General features: G+C 37.1%; 1 protein-coding gene across 2 annotated transcripts in view; it reads left to right on the top strand.

Moving 5' to 3' along the window:
• brinp1 (bone morphogenetic protein/retinoic acid inducible neural-specific 1) overlaps nucleotides 1-27,808 on the top strand; it is a 105,629-nt gene that overhangs the window by 55,854 nt on the left and 21,967 nt on the right. For both annotated transcript variants that reach the window (XM_084935336.1, XM_084935337.1), the window contains exons 4-5: nucleotides 3,725-3,894; nucleotides 17,190-17,295. In XM_084935336.1, coding sequence (XP_084791462.1) covers nucleotides 3,725-3,894; nucleotides 17,190-17,295 — 276 coding nt within the window. The remainder of the gene's footprint in view (nucleotides 1-3,724; nucleotides 3,895-17,189; nucleotides 17,296-27,808) is intronic.

The raw sequence follows: 27,808 nt of genomic DNA, 5'->3' as shown, positions 1-27,808 counted from the left end.
GTTATTGTTTGGCTTTTTTTAGTATTTTATTTATTCCTGAGTAAATTGGTTTGGCTGAGATCAAAGTTATAGTTTTTACACAGCTGAATAAACGTCAAGCAGACAACTGATTATCAGAAGTGTGAGATGCTCGAGAATATACTCCGGTGTCTCGTTATATTTTAGATAGCAAGGAGTTTATTAAACTTCACCGAAACAATCTGCAAATTTCATTAAAATTTAATAAACTATCATCTTGTCTTTATTTTTAGTTAGCACATACCTTAAACACTTAAAGCTGTAAGCTAATGATAGTTATATAAGAGCAGATGCATGCTGGTGCAATAATCTATACGTTTTATGTCCAATGGATGCATGATCTGATTAGTCGACTAATCGCAAAAATAATCGGTGACTAGTCGACTATCAAAATAATAGTTTGTGGCAGCCCTAGATCTGAGTTTAAAAGACTTGAAGCAGTTAAAGTGAAAATATACCTCAGTTTATGTTTTAACTGAATTTGAAGATGAAATAAATGAATTAATAATTAAGTAAATAATATGTACATAAAACAGTTGGCACAAATATTTAACACCTCAGGCTTTTTGCCTGAGAACAATAGTGTAAGTGAAGCACATTTGCTGACAGGAAAATTCAACCTTTCGGTGTGTCAGTAGTGAAGACGTCTGCAAAAGTAAGGCTGTATATAAATGCTAGAGGAGGTATTGCTTTTAGGGAATGTGAAGGACAGATTTGCATTTTGCTAAAGCTGTAAGGAATATATTTTAGCACATCTGTCATTTTCTATCCTTCACATGCTTGAAATCATTTTTCCACTTTAAGTGAGAGAACTGCTGTTTCACTGTGACTTCCATGGGTGTGTGTACAGCCAACTATAGAGCATCTGAGTTGAGTCAGGGAATAGAGAAAAAAAGCTTAAAAGGAGACACATCCAATTAAATTCAGCAGACAACTATAGCTACTTTGGAGAGTTCATTGTCCTACATACATTTGTGTGGAGGGATTTAAAAAATACACGTTCTGCTCAAACATTTTGCAAAACAGCAAACACTGTTGCTTTAATTGACAACATTCATTTCTGCCTAGCTTTTGCCACTAAGAACTAATCTACATTAACAACAACAACCACAGTGCATTTTTTAAAAATGTATTTGTAGTTAACTGAGAAAGAGTGCATTTACTTTACGCTCTGTTAGAGCTGTTGCACTAATAACTGCATGTTAGCTGAGGAGACTCCTTTGCCCACCAACACTCTGTTGTGAATACACAGACTGACTGAATGAGACTTATTCAGTGTCTCATATCTTCTGCCATGAAAAAGAAGAAATAGTTTATTGAAATGACTTATGGTTGCCCAAGGCTAAAGTTCATATGCAGAACTATGGCTGTGCCTCTGGTTGTAGAGTAAAACTGCCCAGTGAAACTTGCCAACGCTTCTGTCAACAGCAATATCTTTTACTCCATTATACCAGAATATATCTTGCATAAACCCGAAGCAAATGTGTAACTGGCAATAGCGTTATGCCGCTGAAGAGAAGGGTAGAAAATTGGTTGTGAGTGTTACATGTACATTTTATTATAAGCGTTAACCTATTTTAATGACGAGATTATTCATAAGATAAGTAAGATGTTTACAATAGAGCTGAGTAGTTGTTGGGTTGTGAAATAGAATTCATCCTATACTGGTTTATTATTTACACAATGTCATCAAACATATGTATATATAGTTAAGTACAAAAAATAGATGTAATTTTTCTGTAACTGAAGAAGATTAACGAAGTAACTAAAGTAACTGAAGACAGCAGCACCAAACAGCAAATGCAGGGCATGTTTGTGTGTGTGTGTATGTGTGTGTGTCCTGTGAATCTGTGACTAGGTTATGAAGTCATTTGAAAGCACTCACTTGGGTTCTTTGAAAAGGTTTCCCACAAATGACCACTGGCATAAAATGGGACTCTCCCTACCATTCCATTACACTAGGCAGTCACATATCCTCCGTGACCTCTACATTCATGCAAACACAAGGAAAGTGAAAAAAAAAGAAAAAGATATTCAGAAAACATGCTTGTAAACATGTACGGAAACACTGATTTGAGATGAAACAGTTTAAAATACCTCTCAGCTTTAAACACATACACCCTACACGAGCTGATTATTTCTGGCAATGTGCCAGCGAGGTGCCCCGCAATAATGTAACACAATGTATTACTTATAGAAAGGTGCACACAAATGACTTTTTTAAAGCCAGAGAGGTAATGATTTTTCCTGGCCAGCTAGCAATAACCACAAAATATTTATGTATAGAAGACCTTTATGCTACACTAAGTTGAAATAGTGATAAAAAATGGCAGATCAAGGGCTTAATGTGGGACTATTATTCTTGTGCAGTGGTGTAAGTCGAGTGTATGTAAGTAACTTTGCTAACCCCTGAGGGAGAGAGAGCATTGCAGCATCGGAGAATCGTCCCTCGTCCCCTCAGTGTTTGTACTCTAACCAGGCATGAGACATTGGCCCTGACTGCTACCCACCCCTAGTCACGGTCACCACAAGTTAAATGACCAATTCCAATGCATCGCTTGGGGCCAAATAACCATTCACAGCACTGTAAACCTGAACATATGTGACACGCTCTTGAAATAGTTCCAAGCATATGGTTTGCCATTTGAACAGTAATCTTTGCAGGATAGATTGTGTAAGCTTGCAGAAGTGACCTGATATTTGCTTGTTTGCTTTTTATGAATCTGTTTCTCCTTGTGGGAATGAAAGACTGAGAAATATGATGTGTACTGATTGAGCAGTTCAGCTCTTTTTAGTGAGTCAACAAACGAGCACAAGACATGCAAACTGAAATGGTTGTCTGGTGCTCTGTAAATATTTAGGCCCTTTGCTGATCTAGACTTTCATATTCTTGACCTTACAGACACTTTCTGCAAGATCAGGTTGAATTCAGTGAGTTGACAGACCTACTTCTCTTTTTCAAGTGTTTTCTGAAGTGTAAAGACGGACTTACTTTGTCATCTTTGATAATAGCATTTAAATTATGAAGTATGTAATCAGTATAGGATCAGTAATGTGATTGAACTGAATACAGTATTTTTGTAAAAATATATAACTGGGGGAGGATCTGGGATTTGTGCAGTCTTCTTGAGGTAGCTAAACTGGTTCCACTACTTACTTTTACCCGTTTTGTATTTTTCTTTTAAAATATTTGCATTCTTAAATGCTGGTCATCAATTATTTGTGTGTTTGTAGCATGCCTATCCTTTTCCCTTTCTGGGTTCTTTTCCAAGAAAAATTCGGATGTGATATATTTACCACAACACCACAGGATGAAATTCCTGTGGTATTGTGGTAAAAATTCTATATCACTACACCTCTTCTGGAAATAATGCAATCCCAATAGGGGTAAATCTAAGGGCATTTTCCGGGGATGGTGCCAGCTGGGGATGAAGCAGCAAATATGTGACTGTTCTGGGAAACCTAAGGCATCTGGTTTCTCAAGCTAAAGCTCCTAGCATTGGTATTCATCTCTGACTTCTCTGTTATATTGAGAGTTCCACCGGCAACCAAGATAAGACTGAATATGACAACTTTCACATTCAATATATGTACAGCTCTTGCTTCGCTTTTGTAGTACACTGAATTAAAAAATAATGTCTTCATTGCCTTAAAAAGTTCTTAAAAAACATGCTTATATAATTCCATTTCTTTTTGCCACTTGCAGGGGAGGAGGCACTAACAATGTACCTGGCCAAAAACAAGCTGGACAGAAAGCTTGCCAACGCTACTCAGAATGTGGAAGCCCTTCATCAGTTGGCTTCGTCTTACTTCATTGACCGTGACGGTACAATGAGGAAGCTGCATGAGATCCAGATTTCCACCAATGCCATCAAGGTTAGCAGATTTTAAACATGCACATTCACATACAAATATTTTTGGTTCCTGATTTGTTGTGCATGAATTTATGCTTTTTCATAATACATGTATAGATGTATTGTGATATTCAGTGCAAAGGCAGTGCGCGAAGTTGACAAGTGAATTTCATAGGGAATAAATAACCCGTGTGCTCACTTAGACAGTCAGAGAAACACTTACTTTCTCTTCCTCTAGAGAGACATATGTTGCATAATACAAATAAATTAAAGTGAAAAGACAAAAACACAAACACAGTGCATTTCATGAATATACATTAGCCACTGTAAGGATGGTGAAAATAATCTGAATGTAATACTGGGTGTCTTAATTAGCATATTTTGCCAAAGTATAGAGGAGCAAGCACGACGATAGATAACTAGTGTTAATGATGGCACCACAGGCTGAAGACTGAAAGTAGATATACTATACACATACAATAGTAAACACTTTGATTGGACAGACAAGTTTCCTATATGGATGCTTATGAGAAGTCAGGGTCAGATGATAATCTGCAACACATACACACATGATAATGTGCATTAGTGCACAGGAATGATTTTACTGCTAAAGACAATATATTTGTTTTCATCAGTGTTCACCGAATAACTGAAACAACAGCAACAAAGGAAAAACAAACACACAACTGTATTTGTAGTGTGAGCCTGCTGCATGCAACTGCTTGCTCACTGTTTATTCAGACTGATTCACCCTTTCAGTGAGGAGAGGGGGCTAGGAGCAGCAGTTGTAAAAACATGTAGATGTGCCCTGAAATGACAGCTGTACAAATATGTATGTTTATTTAACAGAAATTGTAGATTGGGAAGGACCATATAAAATCATACCAATCGGAGAAAGAACTGAGAAAAGTTGTGTTTGTTTGGAAATAGAGCAGGAAGCTAACAAGCCCTGAGGTAAAACTGTGTCTGCTGCAGTCAAATATTAACTACTCTGAGTGAGTTAGCTGGTGTTAATTTCAAGCCCAGCTGATCATAATTATTTAGACTTCTGTAGTTTTCCAGGCATTTGCAATCACACAATTCTTAGTGTGATGAGATGAGAAATTAGGCAGCGAATGCTACCTAATATATAAATAGGATGTTGTCTTGTAAATGTCATCAAAGATATAACTATACAAGGTCAGCTGGACAAATTTTGCATTTTCATTTGTGAAGGCCTGTTTCAAAATGTGTGCCCGAATCTATCTATCTATCTATCTATCTATCTATCTATCTATCTATCTATCTATCTATCTATATATATATATATATATATATATATATATATATATATATATATTTGACAAATTCTTTGACAGATTCTTTGCCTTATTCTGGGTAATGGCTAGAAATAGTGTTGAAATCCCCATAACTCTAAAATTCCCACAGCAGTTGCGATGCACCTGTGCTTGCACACCTGCACTAAAATCTGCAGAATAACTCTCTTATACACCCACCAATGCTCCACCTCCCTATCTTCATTCAAGGAGCAGATCCCGAGCTTTTTGTTGTTGTGAGTGACAAGTGGATTAAGGGGGTTTGGCAGATGAGAGTCCAGGTAGCAGGAAGTCAAGCATGACAAAATTAAGCAGACCTGACAGTGGCTGCTGAATCAGTTTCTCAGGAAAGGAAGGCAGGGCGTGTGGAGAAGAGAGACCATCCATATAGCACACATACACAAAGACACACACACACTCACAAACACGCACGCACAAACACACACATCGAAAGCTGAGAGGGCTACATGTCTTCTGATCCAAACCGATGGACCAATAGCGTATTTCAAGAGGAGAGGGTTTTTTTTTTTAACTTGAGAAAGGGGTGGGAATGGATTGGTGATGGGTAAGTTAAGGAGCTAATGTCATGCAAGAAGGGTTTCTTGTGCTTATCACGTACTGCATGAGGGTTAGTAATGAGTTGTCTTAGACACAAAATTGATGTCTTTTGCTTTTTAACAGGATAAAATAGCCACCTAATAGGTCTGTTCTATCAAGTGAAACAAACATGGCTGTGCACAGTCAGAATGGCAGTGAACTTGTAGCGTGGGTGGTGCAATCCAGCAGTTACATAAAAGAATGGAACACAAATCCATGCTTTTATTGGTTAAAAGTTTTAACAAACCACTGTTTTAACTTAAAACAGTGGTTCCCAAGCTCTTTTTGCCAGGCCCCCCTTTGTTTTACAAGAAAAATGTTCCCCCCCCCGAAACGCAGCTGTTTCGTCCACACGTAAACGGCGTTTTGAATCACCGAAACGGAGATTTTTTAAAACTCCTTTTTTGCGTTTACGTGTGGACGAGGAATACAGAGTTCATCACGCAACGTCAAAGGTATGTGCTTTTTTTCACGTCACGCTGTGCTTCACGTTATTGTTTACATGAGATGAATTGCAGAATGGCAGATAGAGACAAAATACTGTTAATCTGACTATCTGCAGGTATTACATGCTTACATATACACACAGTTACTGTCCCTCCATTTACAAAGGCAGAGGCGTCACGATGTAATTATTTCATGTGTAGTTGTTTTTTTCGTGTGTAATAATATTCAACATTGCTATCAATACATTTTTCAAAAAATGCCTCTCAGTGCAAAATGGGTTCAAAAACATAAACAGCTGTGGGATACTGTTTGTCTGTGATTTGAACCGGGGGACAAATCGTGGCAGGATCAGCCTGATGTTATTTGGATCCCACTGTAACTTTACTGTATAACACACTTTGGGAAGGTCTGGGTTAAAACATTCATACCTATTAGTATTTTTGAACATACAATGCTTTCTTTGTACTGTTAAATATCTTCAACCTTTATCATCAAGTAGAACAACAGCTCAGCTCAGATGTTCTTAAGTTTTGTCAATATGTATATATATATATATATATATATATATATATATATATATATATATATATATATATATATATATATATGTATGTATACATATACATATGTAAAAGCATGTAAAATGAGCATGTAAAAGCACATTCAGCATTATACATATTTTTAGTAATACTAATAACATTGGTAATATATGTTAACCTTGTCTGATATTCAAAATGCAAAACATATTCAAAACAAAATGCATTTAGGATAAATCTGTATTTTCCTATTACTTGACTATAAATAAAGGCAGCCTAAATTGCAGTTCTCCAGTCACGTCGGCTGCAGACAGACAGTGATCAAAATGTGCAGTGGAAGCAAAGTCTATCAGAAGGCACGGATCTATAAACACAGAGAACAAGGGCTTTGCTCCTCCAATATTGATTTAGTATGGCTGTAAGTCCTGCTTTGGAGTGCAAACTTACAATCAGGATAAAAAACATCCATCAATACAGCAGAAATGTTTTCCACATTTCCCATCTGCAGGTAAGCAGGTTGAAAGTCAGTTCCATTGAAATAGTTTGTAAAATGTTCAAAATTTGACCTCTGTGGGATTCAATATTTAATAAGTTTATTCACTATTAGTTCATTCAGCATCTGTCTAACACTCTTATTACCCAGAGTATTTATAGTAGCTTGAATACGCACAGTCTCATAAAAATGTATTTTTTATTCTTACCTGGGTTATCTTTTTGTACTAGTAGAATTAGTTCGATCACGCAAATTCAAACAAATATTAGAATTTGTTTAATGAATATGAAAAATATCTAATCTTAGGACACAAATATGTTTTCAAAGCACTGTATATACTAAAAACATGTTTAAATGTATCAATTATTTTGAACTATGAATTCATGGATTTAATATTATACTTAAATTTCTAATGTGAAGGGCAAAATAAATAAGTAGCTTTGTATTGTATTTGTATTATGTGACATATTTCCACAGTGTATAAGTCTGGAATGATAGATGGCAAAACAACTGTATCCTTAAGACACAATTGAAATGATTATGAAAGCTACAGACACCTAATGTGTCTCTACTGAAAGAACTGTCCTCCACATTGGAGAATGAAGAATTTTCTTAAAATGAAAACCATGTTTCTGTCAATTGTCTGCCTAATCGAATAGCCAATTTAACAAAGAGGATGAGACAGACCCTCAGCCAGCAGTAGAACAGCTCCATCAACAGTGTTTATATGGATATTCGTTGTGACGGGCATTCATGAGAAAGATGCTGGTGCCCTGACTGCCCTGCTCAGAGAATCACCAGAGAAGTGCGACAGCTTCTAAAGTCTTGTATGTGTTTCTTACCGTGATATATTATTATATGAGTCAAATACAAATTTCCCTATGAAGACAGCAAATGACCTTGAACATGTGTCTATTTTGTATATTTTAATTTAGTTTGATCAAGATGATAAAAAGTTGTTTTTCTTCTTCCCTACTTTTTCATTGCTGTTGTTTCTTTGTTTTTGTTTCACTCTCACTCACATTGTCTTTGATAGGATTCATATCAACAGGAAAGGTAACAAAAGTATTCTAGAAAATGTAATCACTTGCAAAAATCAGAATTACTACGAGAAATAAGACGCAAACATTTTTAAAACACCGTACTCTTATACACTCTGAATACACTCTCTATTAAGTTATAGAGGTATACACATTATACAGATATAGAATGCTACCAGATACACTGATTCCATACCTAAATCCTCATATGATTTTAAGTAAGAAAGAAAAAGAAAATCAATGATCTGCAGCACCCCAAATCAGAATTTATGCTGTGTATGACTTTGGCAAGCAATACTTGATTAACTGTGTCATTATCAGACTACTAATGAGGCGGCAGAACAGCACGTGAACATCAGGACAGCCAGCAGGGTATATCACAATCAATCTTTGATGACATCAGACATCTGTGCAGGCACTAATGCAAAGCTTCCTCATTATAAACGTAGTTTTTTTCATCAATGAGAAATACAAACAGTTGTTTGATTGTTATTGGACTCCTACAGGTTGCACATGCTGTGCAAGTTACAATGGTTGGAATACTAAAACACATAGAACACTATTAATCCTTAATAAGAAATTTTCCCTAGGACCACTGATTGTATTGCTAAATAAAATTTGGTAATCAAAATCACTGATGGACAAATGCTTGCATTTGGCTAAAGTAGACATGGTCTAATGGTGAAATTTATCACAGGAAAAAAAAAAGCCCAACAGCATGGCACTGATTCTATATGTCTCTAAAACTCTACCGAATGGACTGAGCATGTTTCCATGACGTTTTTACTCATTTGATCTTTTAGCTGGGTTTGGCTGAGGTTACCGCTGTTACATACATGTCAGCTCAAAATGTTCAATTAATTTGAGATCTAGTAACTGCAAATGTTTAGAAGATAGAGTAGGACAACTTGTTTGCCAGCCTAGCTGTAAAGGGGCATGGTTGGCGGCTTAGCTAAGTGCTGTCTTGCCAATTTATTTTGGCAGTTAGCCTGTTACTTGTGTCAGTTGTGTCAGAGGTTTTTGTATACATCCAGTCTTAGAGGAACATAGGCACTGAATTCTTACAGATGCCCACTCCACAATTGTGACATAGTGCAGTGAGTATGACATTTTAGAGCCTCTGCCACAAACCGGTCCTTTGAGTCCAATGCAGCTATTATGAGTTGGAGATGGATTATACTCCCTGAAGTGAAGATGTAGAAAAATATGTTGACTTGGATAGATATAGATGGTTAAAGGGGACAAACCTACCACAGACTACAAGCTATAACATAGATAGCAAAGTGGCAATGGAACTTGTGAATGAAATGGTTATCAAGAGGGTGGGGAAATGCTCACTCCTTCAGTGTGTACTCTAATGATTCTTCAAATCCCCCCCAAATTCTCAACAAGCTCAAAGCTAATTATCATTACAATACACAGCACTTTCTGGATCATTGCATGAACTTAAGGCACCTGGCAAGACAGCAGAAGACTACACAGGTAAAGATGAACAACTGCTCCTGGCACTGTGGTTAGCACCACCACACCACACATTACTGGTTGAGTATTCACTGTAGTACATGCATGGGAAACCCTTTTGACGTGCTCCACAATGTAAATCTCTTTACTGCCAAGACACTGAAAGAACTGCAAGGCACATGCAAAAATTTAGTTGTGTTTTAGTGTTCCTTCACCTATAACCACCAAATCCCAAATGAGCGGCTATTGCCAGGCCCATCCCTCTCCTGGGGATGTATCAAAGAAGTATTTCATCAGGTGAGATTGCTGCCTGAAGATCGGCCTATATAGTGATTTCTTGGGTGTGAGAGACTCTCCTACCTAGAGTGTGTGAGTTGATCTTCCTGTTTGGGAATATGTGTTCACCAGGTGGTGCCCTATATATACTCCATAGCTAATGGCTATGCATTATCACAACCATCAGGGAAATGATGACTGTTCTATCAAGCACTTCAAAGTAAACAACTAGCTTCTGTTTGCCAGAAAGGCCAAAGATGTCATAAACAAACAGAGGGGCTTATTAACTTATTAATGACTTGTTAGCTTTGACAGTGGACAAACTGTTAGCTATGTCATTAGCCGTTTACCCAAGAAGATCATCAGCTAAACATACAGACATGTACCCCATACACCTGCCCTGGGACTGTGCTGGTCATCCCACATCCCACAGATACGCTGTGCTATAAACTAAATTGCTTTCCTCCCTTTGCCCCCATTTCTCACAGGATTTACTAATAGGGTCAAGGTTCTTTTTCACCAAATCTTGAACAAAAAGCAGTAGTGGAATGACCTGTTAGACAATGACATGCTTACAGCAATGGAAACTTGCTAACATGACCTGCAACACTTGGATGACAAAAGACTGTCTTGCTGCTATGTGAGTGCAGCTCTTGACTGTGCAGCCAGTAAGTGGGAGATTTACATCTTCTGAAATATACCCTGGCATACAGGCGGTTGCATGGGATACCTGCACACAGACAGGAAATAGGATACAGGTGATAACTCAGAAAAACATCCTATTAATTTGTAATAACCATTTCCTCTAAAGGGATAGCGAATCCAGTTCATGCCAGCAAAACCCCCAGTGCATAAGTTGTTCACTACTAACCATTTCCCTCTATGTAAGTGTCGACACTGTTCTTTCTGGCAGTCATCTGATCATGCGCTGCACAGAGTTCATTCAGTTGTTCTTTTTCACACAAGCATCATCTCCAACAGCCAACCCTTGAAGCAATTCCCATAGATCTATTTGCAGATTTAATTTAGCCGCTTTTCAAGTTGAAACTCTAGCCAGTCCAGCTGTGTTTGTGATTGAAACTCATGCCATCTGTGCCCCAACAATAAACCCTCTTTCAAAGTCTTTCGCTCTTGCATCTTGAAACAAGACCAGAATCCCTTTGGGCAGCTAAGCATTTCATCCATGAAACAGCATCTATCCAAATGTTAACTGTTTAACTGTATCATACATTGAGCATGTATGGCTATTTAGGTTTATCGTTTAGTTTGTGATCCACTGGGATGTTTCAGTGCAAAGAGTTGTCTTCATAAAAAATGTAATGGCTATACTGAAGATTTAAGCTCATTCTTTAGATATTATATGGCATCTAAAATACTTTTGGTTAATGTAATTGTAATGTCCTGTGATCATTAATGAGACTTTATGATGAGTGTAAGTCAGCAATATAGTTTGAAAGTAAAGTCCGAGTCTAATGAATTACTTTAAAAATGCTATTATATAAACATTTCTAGGCACTATGTAAGGGTTATTAGCAATTATATGAAAAATATAATTGCTGCATATGTAGAATAATGCTACCTAAAAGCAGTGCAATGCTAAACTTATACATATGTTATTTCAACCAGTTACACTATTAAAACTTTGCTAAAAGCTGCCATTAATGGATATAAACATTTTTTCAATCATATATCAATGCATTACTATCATTATTTTTAAGGTACTTATATGTATTTATATGACCTTCATACAAATCGTTAGTGAGGTTTTTTCCCACTGTGCATAAAATCATACCTTGCTGATAGAAAAAAGATGACATATGGTTGTTTGTCTTTGTGTGGCTGAACTTCATTGCTGCAAGCTAGGACTCCAGTGGGGAGGGAGGGTCATTTAGGAATGAAAATAAGATACCCAATGGAGTGTTTTAATAGAAAGAAAATGTCAATTTTACGAATGAGTGTGTTCCCGTGGAAATGTGTGATTATGCAGCAAGACGTATGATGAGCAACTGGCTATGTGAATGTGTGCTTGCATGCTATCTTGACTGTATGTGAGTCTGCATGTGACTGAGCGGCTGACTGTGTCGCGTACTCTATAGTCATTCATGCATGAAGTGTGCAAGTGTGCATTCCTACAGGGTGTGCTTACTGCATCCCTCACAAGGTCACCTATCCATACAGTTACTCTGGGCAGATTTACACCAGCAATCAATATGCATATTTCCTGATGATGCTGCAGTGCTGTGGGTGGTGGTAGTGTACCAGCAAGAGTCATATGATCCTTTTTCTCATCTCTCAGTCTAGTCTTGTGAGCCTTGTGTAGGGCAAGAGAAATTTAACATGTATACAATATGACCCAGATTTCTGTCGTCTGCAGAAGCCAAGTTCAGAGCAGTTTACATCTAATTTGCATTTGCCACAAGCAAGCATGACAGATTTTATATTCAGTGTTGCTTGAGTTACAACACTCGAGGGTACCAAGTTTATAATTAGAAATGCCCTAAAGTTGATCTTTTTTTTTCAGTATCACTTAAAACTAAAGAGTTACATTAACAATGTCTTTTACACTTGACACATTTAGATATTTAAATATTCATACAGAGAATTTTATAAATGTTCAAGGGAAATGTGCTACTACAGAAAAAAAAATGTGGTTGCTCCGTGCCTCCTGTGTGACTTAGAGGAACACTCTAGCCACACGAAAAATGATATGAAGAAGGCAGAAAAGTGTCCTGAGAGAGTTTTCACTACCAGGGTGAAGAATTACAGAGGAGCACGTCTCTTCTTTTCTATGTAGCCATAAATAGCAAGTCATTAAGAAAATGGCATGTGATGGGCAGATTAGGATGGTGCAGCAGAAGAGACGTGTAATGAAGACAGTTGAACCTTACAGTAATCTTCCCTGTCCCACTCACCCATCTTATTGCCTCATACATTGTTTTCCTTATCTCACATAGCTTCAAACCACCTTTTATTTCTCCTTGTTCTTTCTTGCAACGAAGACTAGAATAATGTGTGGTTTGGTTTCAGAGAAACATCCTTTTCAGTATAGCAGTATAGAAGTAAGATCATACTACTCCCATGACAACTTCAAGGAATTGTAGAAATAATGACAGCTTCCTATGCTGTGTAATTTTAATGAACCTGACAAAAAGTGGTTTTATTGCACGCTGAAGCAGTTGATACACACTGAATCATATGTAGAGATAGGGAGATGTTCTAGGTGACAAATGACAAAGTTATCTAATACAAGGCATAAGGGGACTGTATTATGATACATCTGGAGAGATGTATTAATAAAAAGAGAGGTATACACTGGCCTAAACTCATGGATGCATTTACCTTTTGATACATGTGTGCACAAACTATGAGCAAAGCTCACATAATAGCAGTTTTACAGCTACCTTTTCCGTGTTTTATCCCTAATAATTCACAGTGCTTTAGAGTCTATTTTGTATAATAATTTTATGAGATTTTTTTTTCTATTGCACAGTTTTCACGAAATGACCTTTACCTATGATATTAACTGCCAAATGTTCCTCTTTGTATTAAAGAAATTCCAATTGGCGCTTAATGAAAGGCAGGTGCATTAGAAAGGTCAGCTATAGATGTGAAGTGAATGGGCCTTTGTGCTGGAAAGGCAGATACCCAATTAAAGCAAGTTAACTAGGCCAATTCAAATCAAATAAAGTGAGAAAGATGACGGACTATAAATACATAGCTTGAGATGTAAACATGTAAATCAAAATTTTCAGATGTGCTTGAGGTCAAAATGTTTCATGGGGTAGCTACTTAGCCACTGATCATTACATATGCAACTGGTTCCCAAGAAACAAGCAACATGATTGAATCTGAATGCACAGACACACTGTATGCAAACACACACGTTACCCACAAGTACCCACACATACTCCTACATGCACCTGATGTACTGCAGCTGCCTGGTATGTATATCATGAAGCTATATTTTGCATTTTGAAATACAGAGAACTTTGCACAGGAAAAACGTAGTTTTTTTGTTTTTTTTAAATATATGGGGCTCGGGGAATAATATATGTGCATTAAGTCACCAACAGAACCTGCAACTTTAGATCTCCTGTGCATCATCTCTTATTTACTTGGTTAGATGATTTTCTTGGTGACAGATGACAATTAGATGGTTGTTCCAGAACTATGGTTTCTGTCTGTGGACTGTTATACAGTCCGGGCCCAGTGGGATTCCACTGTTGTGTTCTGCTTAATAATCCAAATCCTCTAAGTCCCCCTTGGCCCACTTCAGTCCTTTGATTGCTCCTTGTATTTTTATTACGTTACACTCCATTTTCATAATCTGGTGCATAGCATTCTTATGGTGTGTGGTGGAGAAAATGAAAAGACAGAGCCTAACAAGTAATGCACTACGCTCTCCTAAGGTCATCCAGATTACAAGGGTCAGCCTCTAATCCTTAAAGCCGGGTGTGCTCTTAATTTGGAACCATAATTCTTGGAGCAAATAACTCCATAGAAAACTGGCTGTGAAGAAAAATGGCAAGAAGCAAGTGTTCATATATATGCACACAATGTGTGTGAAAGTAAAGATCTAAATATGCCTTAGCTTGCCCATGAAATCACCTATTTTGTCACATGGGAGATGTCCAGAAGTGACAGGGGACAGATATCCACCTTTGTTCAGTCACCCTGGGTCGTGCAATACAACCTTTTGAAGGAGGTCATTCATTTCACAATAAGAACAACAAAAAGGGAGGAAAAGAGCTGGGTCAGCAAAAATGTGAATGGAACAGTGTGACTGCGTCGTTCTGTTATCAGTTCAGATGCACACATTAGTCAAGTGCACCTCAGCACCTCAAAACTTCAAAACCTTTACCATTCAATTCTTTATTTCTTTTAACCAAACTAATGAATTGTGGCTAAAAACTGCAAGGAAGTGATCATTATTACCTCATTAATAGTTTTTAAAAGTCATACATGCTAACCTTTGTTGAAAGGAAATTTCTTTGAATGTGATTAAAATTAAACTGGAATAAGCCCTTATATTATGAAGACAGTAAAATGTGAATTTCTAATCTGGAAAGCAGGAGTTCAGTTACTTACAGTGCTGTAAACAGCAGGTACTGTATGCGTTTTAATTTAAAATAGTAAAGCTTAAGTGGATCAACCACTTTTTCCCATTTGTATCTTAAAGGAAAAGACCAGTAAAACATTTGGTGGTAGCAATACCAGAATGCTAGCGCGACATTTTTAAATAGTATTTCCAATCTCTGTATGTTTCTTTCACACTCCATTCATTTAATTTCAGTCATTAAAATGTTGTATATTTTTAACAAATAATATGCAACAGTGGCATACCGTAATCTACAGATAAAGAATGTCAGTGTTATCGTCAAATATGAAGAACAAACAAAGCAAAAACAAAAAGCTATTGCATCTCTAGCATGTGCCCTAATATAGCAAGATTTATTCAAGAGCATATTGATTGAATATGAAGATTATATAGTTCTCCTCCAGTCTGTCCCTGTCTGTCTTCTGATTTTGCCGCCTGATGCCAGGGGTAGATTTACATCTGTCTAATTTCGTGCTTGTCAGCCCACCATCTGGTATGGTATCAAAATTAAAGACAGGAAAAAATGATATCACACTGTCAATCACACACACACACACACACACACACACACACACACAAATGTGCAATATAAGTTACTGAAGCTGTCTGTGGTGAAAATTCATCTCACAACAGATATGAATGTCATGGTTCTGCGTCTTGACCCAGTGTTTTGAATCTTGTTTAATCATTGTTGTGTGAGTGTCTTATGTTTCCTTGTTTAGTTTTCTTGCACTTATGAGTTTTCTGATTATTGCGTTTATCTCTGTGGTTTTGGTTTAGTTCCCTTTAGTGTTTCCCTTTCCCTGTGTTTTGTCCTCAGTGCGTCCTGTAGATGTCAGTCTTGTTGTCATGTCATCTCGTAGCCTTTGTCTCTGTGTTCTGTCTTCAACGTTCCCTCAGCCTCCCCAGCCTGTCTAAAGCCCTCTGTGGATACAAAAGCTCACCTTGTTTTTCACACATTTTAATGAGTTCAATTTTAAATCATTTTTGTTTCCAATATATAATCTTGTAAGGGCACAAAACTTTTTAAATTGGCATAATCTCAAACCAAATCTAAAAATGAAGCATTGATACAATATGTAAAATATTCTAAAAAGTTGCATTTCAATCCAAACCGTGATATATTCTCAATCCAAATATTTTTCACTGTTCAAAGGCAGGTTTGTCTGCGCCTCCTCTACCCCACATAGCTCCTAACAAATATTATTGCACTATTTAAAACTGGAAACAGTCTTTTATGTCAGGAATTTCAGGGATCTTTTTGCTTAAATGGGTAGTTTCAGAAGCCCTTCAATCATTTCAGATGTTGGAATGTGTAAAAATGACTAATTTGAGGACTTGCAACATGTGGATCATTGTTTGCAAATTTTGTTGCTTTGTTTAAATTTCTTTATATTTATTGATTCATTTGTTATGCCTCTGAGATAAAAAGATTCTTTCAAAATCCTTGACACAGGTTTGACTAAGCCTGGACAGATTTCTGATTTCAATACTTTCTGTTATGCTTACATTGTTTTATTTTTGTTGCGTTCTCTTTTTTTTGTCATAGATAAAGATTTTTATTGTTTTGTTGTTTGGAACAGAACAATCCCATAGTTCAAAAATGTTCCTCCTGCAAAACAGCTTAATTACGCCCCCCCCCCCCAAAAAAAAAAAAAAAAATCACATCCTTGTGGCAAGATGAACATCAGCCTTGTGGAAAAATAACTGAGTCAGTTAGTTATCAATACATTATTTGCCTGTTGGTGTAATAACAATAGTGTGAATGCTGTACAGTCTGTATATATGAGAGTCTAAGTAGCTCAAACATAATAGTACACCTAAACATTGTTAAAGGGTGGTTTGTTGTGTGATGGCTGCTTTTAAATGAGGAATACTACATCGAGCAGAGTACAGTGAAAGCACAATAGATGAAACAAAGATATGTAGTCGTGTAATAGTGTAGTAATACTTGAACACAACGGGCACGCAGACGTTTGCATGCCCGCACGCACACAAGTACAGAAAGTGAATCTGATATGTGTTTTTCATTTGAGTCCTAATTCTCTTGCAGGTGACAGAGACACGGACGGGCCCGCTGGGATGCAGTAGCTATGACAATCTGGACTCAGTTAGCTCAATCCTTCTGCAGAGCCCTGAGAGCAAGCTTCATCTACAAGGTAAACACTGCCCACATTCATCCCCAGAATGCTGGCTGTCACAAAGAAGGAGGGTCAAACTCTCGCTTGACCTCTAAAATGAAATGACATCTATACACTTAGATGAAATAGTCTGAGGTGGACTAAAGAAATGGCTTGTGGTTTTTGAAGAATTGAAAGTCAATGCATTTTTTAATTGGCACTGGGATGGGGATAGAATTGCTCCCCATTCCCATCTGGGGATTTCAGCACAATGTTCTGGTTATAGACGTGCGCTTGTGTTCTAATGTGATTGTGTCTTAAGTCTTTCTAAGCTTTGATCAAAGACAGGTCTCCAAAACAGTTGTTTGAACAGTGCAAACTAATCAGTCATGAGAGTACAAAGTAGCACTTTCTGTGTAGCTGCAATGTGTAAAAGGACAAATGAAACAAGGTGTTTAGACAGTGTTTTTTTATGTTTGACAGTGCTAGAGCCATATTATGGTTTATAGGAACAAACTCGCTATTTATACAGGAGTTTCTTTCTTTAGGATTTGTCAGTATTCGAAAATGAATCTACTTTGCTCATGGATCATATGTTGGTCAGTGCACACAGCAAATTTACCTATGAATGGTGAATGTTCTTTTAAATTAAAATAGGTCTGTCTTTCTAACAGAAGTAACAATTAGCTTAAGAGAGGAATTACATGCAGTGTCAGTCACCCAGGGGAAAACAAATGATGAAAGACTCTGTAACTGTGGTCAAGTGTTTGAGAAGTGTGATTGCTTCTTTGATTTATTTCAGTTTATGCAGGTTATTAGAACTAGTTTGAAAATCACATAGGCCTATTTTTAATCCACACATCTCCATCTCCCTCTCAGAAGGGATCATTATTCCTTCTCCAAAGTCAGAAAACTAAGTGGTTTGTCAAAGAAACACTTTTAAGTCCTTGGCTGCCACTTACTCAAAGCACTCTATAGGTTTTGGGAAAAGCTTTATTGTCATGCACCAAATGTATTAGCCTTGTGCTTTGAAGAGTGCTTTGTCACGGAATTGATAGATGACAGGCCCGGAAAAGATTCTTTCTTTTGGTTTGATAATAACTCCTCTAGAAAGTGAATGCTTTTATGATTGGTTACAGGCTTAGCAATTTTTATTAAACTAAATTATATTGGTGTGTGTGTGTGTGTGTGTGTGTGTAGTGTGTATGCTTATGTGTACCAGAGAGCGGTGGTGGAGGCGGGGGTGTTAAGAGTTTGTCTGAAAATGTGTTCTTTGGAGAGCAATCATTGTTTCTGCTTTTAATTAGAGGACAGCTGATGGTGTAACTTCTTCAATAACTGTGGTGCTCTTCAAAGTGATGGCACTTCACTCAGCCCATGAAGAGGGATGTAGTCAGTAGAGAGCTTTTAAGGTCTATGCTGATCAAATATGTTAATAATGAGACCCAACCATTTAATACAACTTATAGTTGTCAAGAAAATGGTTCAGTTTAGATGACTTTATTTTTTTAGTTTAGTTGTAGTTTATTTTATTTTTTTTGTCTCTTATTAAACAATATATTTTTCTCAGATTAGAGTAGCCATCTATTTTTGTAAAGAACATTTGTTTGCAATCTAAGAGTCGGTATGGCTTCACTTTACATGCCTACATGCCATTTTCCGTCATTAACAACATAAACACAAACATCGAGGTAGTCTTTATCTTGATCTGTGAGGCACTGCTGCAAAAAAGTTGGACTCTTTGCCATCCTAATTCAGAAAAAGTTTGGACTCGGAGGAAAATACAAATAAATGCAAAATGCAATGATTTGCATTTAAAGATTGTGGAACAATTTCAGAATAATGTTCCCCGGTGTAAAATTGCAAAGACTTTCATCATCTATAGTCCATAATATAAAAAGATACTGAGAATATGTAGAAATTCAGCAAGAGAGTTTTGCCTTTCTGAGAGATGAAGTGGAAAATTAGTGTTGGGTGTCTGTGGTCTGCAGGCTCTCAAGCAGCATGGCATTTAAAACATGTATGATTCTGTCATGGAAATCACTGCATGGGCTCAGAAAACACTATCAGGAATCACTCTCTGTGAGCAGAGTTTGCTGTGCCATCCATAAATGCAGGTTAAAGCTCTCTCATGCAAAGAAGATGCCGTATGTCCAGTAACACCATTGTCTTCTACAACACAGGGTGGGCCATTTATATGGATACACCGTAATAAAATGGGAATGGTTGGTGATATTAAAGTCCTGTTTGTGGCACATTAGTATATGTGAGGGGGCAAACTCCTCAAGATGGGTGGTGACCATGGTGACCATGGTGGCCATCTTGGATACAACTTTAGTTTTTTCAATTGGAAAAGGGCCATGTGACACATCAAACTTATTGGTAATGTCACAAGAAAAACAATGGTGTGCTTGGTTTCAACGTAACTTTATTCTTTCATGAGTTATTTACAAGTTTCTGACCATAAATAAAAATAAAATGTGTTCAATGTGCTGCCCATTGGGTTGGATTGTCAATGCAACCCTCTTCTCCCACTCTTCACACACTGATATCAACACCGCAGGAGAAATGCCAGCACAGGCATCCAGTATCCGTAGTTTCAGGTGCTGCACATCTCGTATCTTCACACCATAGACAATTGCCTTCAGATGACCCCAAAGATAAAAGTCTAAGGGGGTCAGATCGGGAGACTTTGGGGGCCATTCAACTGGCCCATGACGACCAATCCACTTTCCAGGAAACTGTTCATCTAGGAATGCTCGGACCTGGCACCCATAATGTGGTGGTGCATCATCTTGCTGGAAAAACTCAGGGAACGTGCCAGCTTCAGTGCATAAAGAGGGAAACACATCATCATTTAGCAATTTCAAATATCCAGTGGCCTTGAGGTTTCCATTGATGAAGAATGGACCCACTATCGTTGTACCCCATATACCACACCAGACCATCACTTTTGTTGTTCCAACAGTCTTGGAGGGATCCATCCAATGTGGGTTAGTGTCAGACCAATAGCGGTGGTTTTGTTTGTTAACTTCACCATACACATAAAAGTTTGCCTCATCACTGAACAAAATCTTCTGCGTGAACTGAGGGTCCTGTTCCAATTTTTGTTTTGCCCATTCTGCAAATTCTGTGCGCCGATCTGGGTCATCCTCGTTGAGATGCTGCAGTAGCTGGAGTTTGTAAGGGTGCCATTTGTGAGTAGCTAATATCCACCGAAGCGATGTTCGACTAATGCCACTCTCCAGTGACATGCGGCGAGTGCTACGCTGTGGGCTCTTGCTGAATGAAGCTAGGACAGCCACTGATGTTTCTTCATTAGTGACAGTTTTCTTGCGTCCACATTTTGGCAAATCCAACACTGAACCAGTTTCACGAAACTTATCAAGCAGTTTGCTAACTGTAGCATGGGAGATGGGTGGTCTCGTAGGGTGTCTTGCATTGAAATTTGCTGCAATGACCGGGTTACTGCGTTCACCAGATATCAACACAATTTCGATCCGCTCCTCACGTGTTAACCTCTTCGACATGTCAATGGCTGTGAACAAAGAGAAACTTGTAAATAACTCATGAAAGAATAAAGTTACGTTGTAACCAAACACACCATTGTTTTTCTTGTGACATTACCAATAAGTTTGATGTGTCACATGGCCCTCTTCCTATTAAAAAAACAAAAGTTGTATCCAAGATGGCTGACTTCTAAATGGCCACCATGGTCACCACCCATCTTGAGGAGTTTGCCCCCTCACATATACTAATGTGCCACAAACAGGATTTTAATATCACCAACCATTCCCATTTTATTATGGTGTATCCATATAAATGGCCCACCCTGAAAGGGTGCTGAAAGGCGTATGCAGGTTTTGAAGTAGCACTTCCTTCCGTCCAGACAATGTCTTATATAGGGAAGGTCTTGCATAGTTCAGCAAGACAATGCTAAATGCATGGTGCAGCTGTTACACCACTGTGGCTTTGTCCAGGTACTGAACTGATCTGCCCGCAGTCCAGAACTTTTATCGACTCAAAACATTCGATACATCATAAAATAAATAAAAAAATATGACAAAGAAGACTCGGGACTATAGCGCCTCTAGAATTATCAAACATAAATGGGACGGCATTCCTCTTTAAAAAGTCCAGCAACTGGTCTTCTGATGTCATTGCACAGTGGCCTTTGCTTGATGTATGCACAGTGACTGTATGTTTAACTTGTTGTACACGCAGGGATAGCACAGTTAATGTGGGGAAAATTATGGATTTATAAAGTAATTTTAGAGTGGAAATAAAGTGTAGGAATTAAAACAATCAATCCATAATTGTAATACAATTCATGTATGATTCTAAATAAAAATAATATTATTTTTTCAATTGTAAAATAAGTCAATAAGCAAAAAATGTATAGCTAGAAATAGACAATACCAGGAGTGTTGCTCTGTAGCTGATTAATAGTTGAGCAAATAAATGGCTGAACATATTTTTGTGACTAATATATGGCTGCTAGGGTATACTACTTATTGTTCGGCTAGTTAGGTTATTTCACATTGCTGCTACTACGAGGATTGTATTATGTCATTTAAATGTTTGTCACGTGATGGTCAGATTAAAAACAAAACAAAAATCACGCCAGTGTGTTGCTTTAAAACTCAAACAGTTTAGGTTATATTAATATAAAGGGAAGTCTTTATGGACATCTCTCTTTGGTGGAGGGTTCATCAAAAAAAAGAAGAAAGGTCTTGGTGTAAATTACCAAAATCATTATCATGACCAAAAGAGTATTTGTGAAGGAGAGTAGGCACTTAGAACTGGCTTTGGTCTCAACTGCTGGTGGGAAGTGATGAATTATATCTAGTTTCAAGTACCACACGGTGCGGAGAACACTGGTTTTCAAGAGATGAGCTGAGTGAGAAGCCGTGATTTGGCCTGTCTCGGACCAACTCTTAATAAATGAAGGGGTAATGAATGTGTAAATGATCCCGGATTCTCCTAATCCCACCACCCACATCAAGCAAACAACATATTCAGCAGAAAAAAAACGACAATGCATATAAAATCCAGGAGCCCCATGGGTTCAGTGGGATAATTGCTTTCATTGTTCTGCTGTTCCTTCAGCTGAACCGATACCGATGACATTTAGATAAGTGGAAGTGACATACATAATCAGAACACACGAAATATAAATTGTCATCTCAGCAGCATGTTTTTCTTGTTTCTCCACTGTGAGGGAGGACTGTAAGTGTCATGGTGGCTCCAAAAGCATTTTTTTCCTCTTTAGACAAACACAGTTCAATTCTCTGCAAGATTTACTGTGTCCCTAGACTGGCATTTACATTGAGTGGCCCAAAAAATAACAGCTTTGACAGCATTGTCCTCTTTTTACAATACACCATAAATGAACTTCTCAGACTGTCCCTTGAGGAGGATGACATTGGCTGGGTCCAGTGCTACTCTAATAAGCACTAGCAGCTCTCAGCACATCTAATGAACGCCCACCATGTGTCTCATTTACAAATGCCTATTGACCTTTTACCAGACAATTAGCTAAAATGCTAACTTTTGGCATTTAAACTGTGGGGAGGAGTCACAACTGGCCAATGTGGAAGATCGCAGATCACTGCCTGCTATCTAATATGAAAATACACATCACCATGCAACATATAGTTTGAAATGATCTTATTTCTAAAGTTATTACTAAAAGTATTTTCAACAAGTAATATTAACAGTGTAGTTTTTTTTTTTAATTTAATGCATTCATGCCTATACCTAGTTGCCTGATGTGACAATAGTTGAAGGTCAAACAAAATGGTAAACTACCTGATTTCTGCATATAGAAATTCTTTGATGTGTTCAAGGTACATATATATATATATATATATATATATATATATATATATATATATATATATGTATGTATATATATGTGTATATATGTGTATATATATGTATGTATATATGTGTATATGTATATATATATATATATATATATATATATATATATATATATATATATATATATATGTGTGTGTGTGTGTGTGTGTGTGTATAGGGTTTTCATATATATATATGTATAGGGTTTTCATATATCTTTATGAAAACCCAATTTCTCCAACATTGGACCCAAACTGGCCTTGATGGAGGATACACTGTCTAGTGTTAAAAAGTGTATTTGTTATTGTACATTTGTTGAAAAATATTCATTTGTACGATGTAAAATAAGAATATCACAGTAGTATGTGAACATGCATACAGTCATTAAAAAAATAAGTCTTCAAAGGACAGGGGACACTAAGTATACCGGTATTGCTTCCAGAGGAAGAGGAAGTAGCAAACAGGTGGTCTTAATCAAACGTACTTGATTCATTTATCAGCGGGAAGTGTGAGCACCTCTATAAAAGCAGACATTTTGACAGTTTGCTGGCCTGAACCATTCAGGTGTGTGTTAACACAATATTCATCCCAGGAGTAAACATCCCAGCAAATTCACCCGAAGGTTAGACCCTGCAATCCTCAGAGAAATTGCAAAAAACCTAAGAGCTGCTTCTCAGACTCTACAGGCCTCAGTTAGCATGTTAAATTTAAAAGTTCATAACAGTACAGTTAGAAAAAGACTGAAAGAGCATAGTTGTTAGTTTGAGATGCCAGGAGAAAATCTCTTCTCTCTAAAAATAAAAAAAGAGCCTGACTCAGCCTGAATCTTTTTGCATCCTGATGAAGTCTGGATGGTAAGAAAGATAACATACGCAAAGTGGTTCATTTCCATTATTCAAGTTTTTATGATTTTTCCATGTAGCTTCTCCTGTTTACATATATTTTCTTTACTATCTGCACTAGAAGTGCATGGGGAAAGTGCTTTTGAAGGAGCTGGCTACAGAAAGCAATTCTGAATGACACTTTTAGATGGTACACCTCCAGAATTCCTGTTTGCGGTCTATTTAATATGTAAGTGATGAAACTGTAGTCATTTGTGATGATCCAAAATAAGACTTTTCAAGTACATTTTGTTCTCAGTTTTGTGTTTTTTTGTGTTATTATTATATTTGTGTTCATTTGTCTTAACTCACCTTTTTCTCAGTCTCTCCACTCTGTGTTTTTTACCATTGTTTTTCATGCTATTTTTTAATTTAACTCTTCAGCAATCCAAATCATATTCCATATTGTGTACACTGGGCATTTATGTGTGATGCTTATGCCACGTCTTCTTCATTTTATGTGAATGAATAGACGGAAATGAAAAAAGGGTAATCTAGACCAGCCATTTTAATTGCTTATGAATTAAATAAAGGGATCATATTAATATGCAGGGCCACATGAGTTACAACACAGATGCATTAATAGAAAACCCACTCTATTTCATTCTTCTAATTAAACTTTTAATCATGACTTTTTTCTGGTTTTACTATTGTTTTTTGTTTTTTTTAAATCCAGACCTCTGTCTTTTATCAGGTTACAGGCATACATGCCATATGTACAAATAACCAATTACAAACCTGTGATCTATTTTTTTTCCAGTTTTTTTTTTTAGTAATTTGATTCGGTAGGATTAGGTTTAAATTGGTCCAGAACCACACTCTGACTTGGAAAAAAAAAGTTTAAAAAATGAAAGGAAGCAAGTCATATACAAGCTAGTGAATCTAGTTGTGGTCAAAATTTCTCCTAAAGACACCTAGACTGCCTTTCCAAAATAAAAGAATTTTCAAGGGGGAATGTTTTTCCCCTCCTTCCCACCCCTGTGGTCTGCTCTTTGTAAGCTGTGGGGCTGTGAGCCAAAGATAACACATTGCGGATATGACACTCCCTGGATATTCCCTTTGCTTTAACTTAAATTTAGATTAGAATGTTGTAGTGTAATCTCACATCAAGGCAGCTACCTATCAAAGCCTAAACTCAGTTTTCTCCCACAGTTTTGCTTTGTACAATATTTTTCAAATAACTCTTGTACTCGCTCTCCTTATTTTCTCACTTTCCTTTTCAGCAATCACCAGAATTAAAATTCATGCATGACTTAGCAAAGCTTTTATCTGTTAAATATGTACCCTCCCATTGCTTAAATGTAATATCACTGTGAAGGTTTCAGTATTACATTTTGCCTGGTTTGGCATCTGAGTGCATGCTATATGGAGTATTTTACTGGCAGTCCTTGGAGGACGAGTTATAAAAAAAAGTGTTTTTTCTAGACACCCATGATGAAATCATAGATTCAACATAAATTATGGTATTAAGTTGCAGCCAGTGATAATATTTGGCATGATACAGTTGTATTTTTTGTTACAACCTAATCAATTATAATTAATAATAATATTATAACATAAAACCTACAAAGGCTTTCACCTTTAATGAATCTTTTGAATGATTGGAACATACACTTTTTAGGAATTGGCTTGTTTTTTTTTTAAATTTTAGATCTGACTGAAAGATGCACACTATTTAGTTTTACTACAGCTGGGAGTTAAATATGCTTTTATTCTTCCTCATCAATTTGTTTTTTATTTGTTCATCCTCTCTCTAGGCTAACGCTTAAAAACCTGATGATATTGGTTTTGGCTGAATTCTCACTTTCAGCCTCCTCTGGGACCTAGAAGTAAAAATAGCTTACCGAGGAATGAGAATTAAATGAAAGAGGGGATTAACACATGGTAGGTAAATAGTCTAGATTTGAATGGTTTTCTTAAACTCTTGCAGAGTGTGTTTCAGGTAGCGAGACAGGAATAACAAATCTATTCCCTGCCATCTGATAGTATTTATAGTTTATTAATTTAGAAAATGTATTTTTAAGTGGCAAACCAGTAGGAGCTTTAAATGCATTAGGGCAAAGTCATAGAATATTGTTTGTGCAATGTGATATCCTACACAGAGCGACAAAACGTGTACTGGGGCTGAAAATTGCAAATTGGTAACTTATATTAACTGCATCAACGAACGATAAAAGGCCCAGCAACCTCCACAACCCATTACCCTGCAAGGATCCAATCACCTCCAGTATGGCTGTCATAAATTAGCACCAAAACAAAAGCAAACTAATTTGCCTCTTTCAGTCCCCACTGCATGCTTTTCTCTTTCTCCGGTTTCCTCAAGAGCCTAAATTGGAAGAGCCATGAGCCTATCTTGGAAGATTTATGAATATGTTAGAATAGCCTGAGCCAACAGTTTTCAAAGTGGTGAAGTGAAAATAAATTAAACTGGCCCTGTAGGCAAGTCGTGCACCGAGTGATGAATTAGATACTCATTGCTCTGTCGCTCGATGCCTGTCCCTCTTTTCAAGTGAAAATGCTGCAAACGGGGAAAGACAAACAAGCATACAAATCAATTAAGTTTTTTTGATGATGGACTTGTTGAGAAATTGATTTGGGGACTATAAGTGTATTAGTAAACACACTGTTCTGGTTACCAGTGAATAATTTACTAAAGAAAAATATCTGATGTAAATCATAAAGAGAGAGGAGCACAACAATAAATCTACAGAGGCGTTTTCATCATCTTCCCCCCCAACTCAGTCAGCCTCTCTCTCTTTGCTCTGCTTCTTTTTCTGTACGCACAGAGATAGTAGTCCTGCTACATTCATCTCTTTCTCGCTGGGTCCTGCAAAACTAAAATTATTTGACGACGTTTAGAAATTACAGGGTAACTTTGGCTATACCCCATGGTTTGTCACGAATGTCTGTTGAATTGCCTCTCAGAAGGACCCATGCATTTTTCCTGAGGCAACTCTCCCCTTTGTTAAAACACACATGCTTCTTGGCAAGACAAGCTATAACATAGGATCATTTTAAAAGTGGATGGCTGCGAACACGTTTTTCACTTCTCTCTAACATGCTAAAACCCCAAACCTGATGAAATCTTTCCATGTTGACCTGGAGGTCAGCTTTCAATTGGAAGTGGCCATTCAGGAGAAAGTTTCAATTTGGGCCAGCATGATCATAAATCTCTTTTTCTTTTCTGCTTAGTCTTGCTAGCTGCCGCTTTTGAAAATGCTGTGGTTTTCCACACAGTCATTCTTTTAAAAAGAATTTTTCTCATCAGTTCGGTTAGAATTTTATGTATATATTTATTCATTTATTTATTTATTATTGCATTTGGAAAGACCCATGCAGCACGGGAAGTGCTTTTGCAAACACTTTTTGTATTTGCTCAAATGGAAAGAAATGTTGATGTGCATTTACAGAAAAGTAGTTACTTTATAATAATGAGGAACACTTTAAATGATTTCCTATGAAGTCAGAAACTGCATTGTCCATTGGTGTTAATGCTGTTAGACTATTAGGAGTACATATAACTGTAATTTTCCTGATATTATCTCGGCTGTCTTGAAAGCTGTCTTGAAATAATTAAAATACAGCCCTGAAAACACATGGCTCATTTAAGTTATTGTACAGTAGATTGTCTAGAATTCAGCAGATTTATTTATAATAAGAAGAGTGTAAAGCAAAAAGGCATTTCTCAATACAAATAGATGAAAAATATGTCTGCGTTTAGGGACGTTTGATGTAAAATTTGGACTTTTGACCTGATGTGTGTACACAGCCCATCGTGACACTTTGAGGGCAGTTGTATGTTTTAT

The sequence above is a fragment of the Perissodus microlepis genome, chromosome 7, assembly GCF_051167445.1.
Source record: "Perissodus microlepis isolate ML-2025 ecotype Zambia chromosome 7, ASM5116744v1, whole genome shotgun sequence".
Taxonomy (NCBI): Eukaryota; Metazoa; Chordata; class Actinopteri; order Cichliformes; family Cichlidae; genus Perissodus; species Perissodus microlepis.
The sequence above is the reverse complement of the archived record's forward strand: the minus strand, read 5'-3'. Positions and strand labels throughout refer to the sequence as shown.